The 6,846-nt window shown below is 45.1% G+C and overlaps 1 protein-coding gene across 2 annotated transcripts; it reads right to left on the bottom strand.

The window, feature by feature from the left end:
- Positions 1-762: 762 nt before the first annotated feature.
- On the bottom strand, positions 763-4,024 carry LOC311008836 (butyrophilin subfamily 2 member A1-like). 2 transcript variants are annotated; one of them, XM_084002754.1, is made up of 3 exons: positions 3,853-4,024; positions 2,374-2,760; positions 763-2,298 (listed from the first exon to the last, which is right to left on the bottom strand). In XM_084002754.1, the coding sequence occupies exons 1-3, from the start codon at positions 3,938-3,940 to the stop codon at positions 2,120-2,122; spliced, it is 654 nt and encodes a 217-aa protein (XP_083858880.1). In that variant the 5' UTR covers positions 3,941-4,024; the 3' UTR covers positions 763-2,119. The 2 variants fall into 2 exon arrangements, with proteins under 2 accessions (XP_083858880.1, XP_083858881.1); XM_084002755.1 differs by having other exon boundaries at positions 2,374-2,724.
- Between the last annotated feature and the right edge of the window lie 2,822 nt (positions 4,025-6,846).

The raw sequence follows: 6,846 nt of genomic DNA, 5'->3' as shown, positions 1-6,846 counted from the left end.
AGAGGCCGCTGCCTGTCAGGGCGTCTCCGGAAGGAAGTCGTCCTGCAGGTTGGAGGAGCCCGTTCAAGGCAGGTGTCCACTCCCTTTCTGGCTTCAACACCAATAAACAGATGATGATGTCATGTCATAATGATGATGTGATCCGGCTCAGGGCTGTTTGTTTTGGGTTGCTTTAGTTACAACTCAGATTACAATCAGTCATAACAAATAGAAAAGTGATGGGTACTTAACATTTCCATGTCATATTTATATGTAGTAATATCTAATATTCTATATCAAAATCAAATCATTAAATAAACATAATTCATACATTACAAAGGAATTTCAACTTATTTAATTGACTAATTCTACCTTAGATTTGTGCTTTGAAAACTCCAAGTGCTTCTAAAATAAAATAATGTGTATTATAATAAAATACAGATCATCAGTCATACATCACCACAAACAAACCGGCAACGTGATCACATAAAGACAGAAAAACATCTGTACATTCTTCTGAAAGACGTTTCTACTTCTAATCAATATTACGATCCGTTATCAACCGTTTCTTTCTGCCGCGTGTTCACTTTATAGAATATGTATGAAGCTTTAGAAGCTTCAGCCAATCACAGTGCTCCGCCGCTAACCACATGGGCAGGCTTCAGGTTTCACACACGCCAAACACAAATACAAAGAACACATATATTATGAATATATATATATATATATATAATATATATATATTATTATAACAATAAATATATTATAAATAATCGCCAGACATTTGTGGAAAGATAAAAGTATATTTATTTCATTTAGCAGCATTCATTCCTCACCTCCCCCCTTCAGCATAACCGTCTTTACAAATACATGTCGTGACAGAAACAACAGCAGGGTTAAAGGTCAACCCCCCCACCGCTGCAAGTCATGATGCAGTCTACATTCCCACATCTGGGGGTTTCACAGGACTTAGCACAACCGGAGTGCAATGCCTGAGCCTCGCACCGGTGAACCCCCATTATGGTATCTAGTCTGCTAACAAGCTAACTCGCTAGCCAATTCCACCATGCTTTCATGCATACTGGTTACAGCCAATGAGCCCAACAGCAGGCTGTTAGCCGATGAAGGATTAAGTTGTGAAATCTTACTCTTTTAGTGGCTAGTAAGTTAGCTCGTAAAAAAAAATTGCCCACTAGCTGTAAAGCCGGGCCACGTCGAGTCTCACTCCAGTCCATTCTGAATATAATTCTTAATATTAAATATAACTTTTGTTCATATTGGACACTGAAACCAGGCTGACATCAACAAGCTGGCGCTCTTACTTAAAGTCCCAGTCCGGCGGATCGAGGGCACTGTCAGATTTTGAATGTTTACAAATCTCACGCTCCTCCCCCACGACCACCGAGCTCCTCCCCCACGATCACCGAGCTCCTCCCCCACGATCACCGAGCTCCTCCCCTACAACCACCGAGCTCCTCCCCCTCAACTTCGTGCCCTTTGAAATCCCTTAGATCACGCCACCTTTGAAACGTGGGTCCCATGTTGACTCTGGTTTTATCACGGGCACCGTCGCCATCTTTCTTTTTTTTCCTTCTTTTCCACCGGTGTTTTCTTTTCCTTGGTTGTTTTGGACCTCCTCGTTTGGGTTTTTACTGAGGATTTGGAAGCTTGTTGCTACTTCCCTCCACCTCCCCCCTGTGATAGTGGTACGACCCGAGGGGGGAGGGGCTCTGTGTGCATGAACACAGCCCTGCGTGCTGATTGGACAGAATGATCTGGGCGCTGTCGATACGTAGAGGCATGTTTTTCTTTCTAAAACCGGATGATTTATGTTGTTCTATCGGAGCGTAGTGTCGGCTTCAGTGAATATGATCAAAAACATGTTGCTGACTGGGACTTTAAACTGGAGCTCTCCTGGTCTCAAACCGTTACGGTGGAATGCACTTATTGGAAGCCTTGGATAAAAATAAATAATCTAAAAGGAAAACAACGCTGGATCTCGAATCTCTGGGAGAGTCGAGGTCCATAAGAGGCAGAGCTGCTGGTGTTTGTACCAAAAGTGCTTCTGGTGATGATGATTGTTCATCTTCATCCTTCACATATAAAGTCGATGAACAGTCATCATCATAGCAGTAACTGACTAGGAGTCAGATCCCATAGTGTTCATCTGATGCTGTACAGGAGGCGGATCGTACGCTTTACATTTCCCTTTCATCACCAAACCAACAACGCCGCCCACGACCACGACAAGCACGCTGACAACAGCCATCACACCCACTTCGAGTCTGGACCAGGACCTGGTCCCGTCGTCAGGGAGATCTGCAGACCAGAAACAGGCGTGAGGTGAAGTATTTTCATCAAGCGTTGCCCGAAGTCTCGGCCCATCCAACTCACCTGGCTCCGCCACCGTCAGCCTGATGATGCTGGAGGGCTCCGGTTCGTTCCGCTTGGCACGTCGGTCCGCCGACACCCGGCACTCGTACGTCCCGGTGTCGTTGGCGGTGGCGTTCAGCAGCACCACAGAGACGTTCCCGCCCCTCATCCAAGGATCTCCGAGCACCACTCGACCACGAAATGACTCCAGCTGGTAGCTGGGGATGGGGTGCTTGTTTCGGTAGAAGAAGACATAATAGTCCGTCTTCTGGTCGGCTCGGCTCCACTGCAGCGCCTCCACGGCGGCCCCTCTGGGACCGTAACACTGAAGGGTGGCGTTGTCGCCGGGCCTCACCGTCACGTTCTTCACGTCTGACAAACAGCAGGTGGAAATGCATTTCAGCAGCTCTTTTGTCATTCAACACAGAACAAAAACACCACGACAGAAAACAAGTCAATGAATGACATAAAAATGTGGTGGGACATGACTCATTAACCCCCTCCAAACATGGCAGGAGACAATAAACAAAGTAGTAAGGACGTGTCACCCGTTGAGGGATCCCAGTCCAGATTCAGACCAGGCTCATTCCACCATTCCTAACAGCTCAACAGTTCAACCGCTAACCGTCTCTGCAACCGTGCATCACAGAGGAACTAAAATGTCCCTGAAGGCACCACCAGATAAACCAACAGGTCCTGCAGGCGACGTTGTTTTGCTCACAATACTACAGACATATTGAGTAAATAAGGAGTCTCCCTGCAGAGTCGCTTCAGTATCAGAGAGGCATGAGCTGGTGGAATAAGCATTACATCATGTTATCAGTGAGAATAACGGACCGGATTCTTTCCACCATTCCTAACAGCTCAACACGTGTTTCTCTCGTTGTACTTGGACGGTGACGCAACACAAAGTACAAGTAGACAACGTGGTCAAAAGAGACAGTTATGGTTTTCCATTCATGTACTCGCTGGGTTGTTTGAAATCCAACGTTAACCCCCCTCCTGCTAAAGCACAGTGGGCGGGGTTAATAGTGAGTCATAGAACCGCCCTGTCCAATCCTTCAGTTAGCTCTTTAAAGTTTAAACCAATATCAACCAAGCCATCCATCATCATCATCATTATTATTTCAGCGCCTGAGATCATCAAAATGTCTGTTTTCTGGGCAGTTAGTCACTATTCCGACATCATGCAACAAAATATACCCCCCCATTCAAAACATATGGTGCGTGTGTGTGTGTGTGTGTGTGTATGTCTGTGCGCGCGCGTCTGGTCCAGCTAAGCAACTGCGTCACTGAGCTGCCTCTTCAATCACGCTGTCCTGCAAATATTTCCGTTAAAGCGCAGCGTTAACAATGAAAGAGTTCGAGGCGGGCGGACTTTTATTTTGAAACCGGAAGCGTTGAGTTAAAAAAAAAAAGAAAAAAAAAGAAGCGTACGGCGTCAATATTGTGAACGCGCGCGCTCGCGTGGCCGTTGAACAGCGGGTTTCTCCAGCTTACCTGCCGCCTCGGAGGCAACCACGAGGCTCCGAAACAACATGGCGGCTCCCCACGTCCTCCATGAAAGCGGAGCGGGGCGAGGTGACATGTGGCCGGCCGGCGGGCGGCTGACGGGGGTGGAGGAGCCGCGGGGTGGACCGCTGTGGGCGGCTGCGGTCCGAATCTGTTAGTTCTAAAAAGAAGGGAGCGTCGACTTAAATAGGACCACGCCTAGACCAGCCCCCAAGCCGCGTCCCACGCCGCGCCCACACCCCCAACCTGGTCCACCCAACCCCCATACAGTGATGGCCGACCCTGGCTTCACCTGGATCCTGGTGGCGTTTTACCGCCACCTGCTGGTGGAAAGCAGAGTTTCAGTTAAAAAAAGTTTTTTTTACATTTATAATTCAATTTATTTTCAATGCATTTCAGTTCATGAACCTTGATTAAACACGTAATAATAATAATAATTATAAAAATATATATATTATAAAATAAAAACGTTTTATAAAGTGCTTTTCCGGGTGCTCAAAGAAGCCTTACAACAAAAAACTAAATCAAACAAAACAAAAAACAACAGAACAAAGCAGAGGGGTATTCCATCAAACTCGCTAAGCTCAAAGCCGGGCTAATTTGGATAAACCTCGCTACCTTTAGCGAGAGTTGCGTTCCATCAACGTGACTTGAGGCACTCTCCGCTAAGTAACCATGGGAATTTATCCGACCAAACTAGCCTGCTCCGGGGCAGGCTAACCATCAGGCTTACTTTAGCGGGGGTTTCAGAGAAGTCCGTCTGTCGGAAACAACTGTACCAGCAGAAGGTTCCGCCAAGCCTAGTCCTCGTGATTTCATCACGTGAAAGACCAAAAATTACAGAAATTACATATATGAAGTACAAACAGACTATATTTTCATCAAGCGTCTAAAAATACACGCTTGTGTAACCCTGGTTATAATTACAACACTCAGAAATACCAGTTTCCTTGAATACATCATAGGTTTCCTGTATTGTAGTTGTTTTTCGTCCGATAGTAGAATTTCCGAGCTTACCTGAACGCATCACCTGCAGGCCTCGGTGTGTGTGAGAAGGTGAGGGACAGAGAAAAAGAGGAAAAAAGAAAGGAGAAACCTCATGCAGCCGCAGAGCAAAGCGTCCCCGTTCGGCGGCCAAAAGTGATGATATTTCGTGGAAGTTGTGATAAAACTGTCGTTAGGAAGTGAGTGTGAAGAGAAACTTACCTGGTGGAAGTGAAACCGATCTCGGGAGCGACTCGGACGAGTGTTTCCACGGACTTTTCTGAACTATTTTGGCTGGTTTTTTTGAGGGACGAGTTCTTCTGTTCAACTGTGATCCACACCACCGCCGTTGCCGCGTGGAGGCTCTTGGTTCATCGGGACCAGTGTGGCGCCAGTGTGGTAGGACAGGACTCAGTCCTGAGGAGGAACACATTATATTTGCACTTTCTTTTCTGACATCTCAGTATTTTAGATTTTTTCCTATTTTTTTTTACAGTTTTTTGCTAAAAAACAAACTGACAAAGGAACTTAAAGAACTGTTTTCTCCTTGGAGGACCCTGAAAGACAATAAATAAACTGAAACAAACAGTGGAAAACAAGGAATAAAAAGGACAATTCAAGCCATTAAAGGGGAAAGAGACATTTTATTTTATTTTATCTTTATTATTTTCTATACCGGTACTTACCTGGTCAGCTCATTCTATTTCATTCTGCGAATTTAATTTATGTGAAAGCGAACTGCATTTCATTTAATGTGTGCAAGGCTGAACAATTTAAGTTGAGAAACAAAACTGAATACTTGAATCTAAACATTTATACCATATTTTGTGTTGTGTGTTATGTGGGTTGGAGATCAATTGCTGTCATGCTTCAGTGCTACTGCCAGTCTCCTTATCCGAACCTAGTTGATCAGACAGAACCCGAGAAGACTAAGAAGAAGGTTACACTTGCAATTAAAAAATATGAATAAATCGTTTATTTTGTTTAAGACCGACTGGCCATATCATTATCTAAAGCCCCCAGTTGGGTGAGTGGTGATGCTCCTGCCCCCGAACGTGGGCATCCCAGGTTCACATCCCGGCGATGACATCACGTGTGTTTTTTGCCTGTATAATTGTCTTTAGATCAGAGAATTAGACCAACATTTTACCTTAACTATGATAAATATGTCATACAATTTCCCCAGAACCCAAATATAATAATAGAACCCAAACATGATAGGCATAAAGATGTTATTATTAATAGCATGTTATAGATCCCAATGACAAAGGCATTGCTGCATGCAATTTACAGCCTCATACATTCCTTTCAGGTGAGTTCATTAATAAGTTCATTGAATGTATTCATTGAATTGTTGAGATAAATGAGTTGATCAATGTAGATGAATTTACTAGGCCTATCTAAAAGAGAGAGAGAGAGAGAGAGAGAGAGAGAGAGAGAGAGAGAGAGAGAGAGAGAGAGAGACAGAGAGAGAGAGAGAGAGAGAGAGAGACAGAGAGAGAGAGAGAGAGAGAGAGAGAGAGAGAGAGAGAGAGAGAGAGGGGTCCGGACAAAGAAAGAAGTTTCTCAAACTTCCATAGTCAGGAATTGAACCGTGGCCGGCTGCATGCAAAGCCGGCACGTTACCTCTACACTATCCTCACGTCCGTGAAGTTGTTGTCAGTATTATATTAGAACACGTTACTCTTAAAGGTACTTCTGTATTTAATCGCTCGGCACTTCTTGCCCAAGCAGCCTCGTGATTTTTATTGATCACTACAGTATTCCCTTTTTGGGTCGAGGCTCGTGATTATACCTGCCCATGTGGGCTGGGCTCTCCAGAGGGCATAGAAGTCGGCCCTCTGCATAGCCTCTCTCTCTCTCAGCTGGCTCCAGACCCTTGATTGTTCCTTCCTTTGTTTGGTTTGTGGCACTATACAGCACACATCTCACCATATTGTCCACACATCCACACACTGCTGACATGACTGACTCCTTTTCTTACCTACACACCACATT

This window comes from Eutrigla gurnardus, assembly GCF_963514095.1.
Source record: "Eutrigla gurnardus genome assembly, chromosome: 23".
In the NCBI taxonomy this organism is placed as follows: domain Eukaryota; kingdom Metazoa; phylum Chordata; class Actinopteri; order Perciformes; family Triglidae; genus Eutrigla; species Eutrigla gurnardus.
This window is presented reverse-complemented; position numbering and strand designations above follow the sequence as displayed.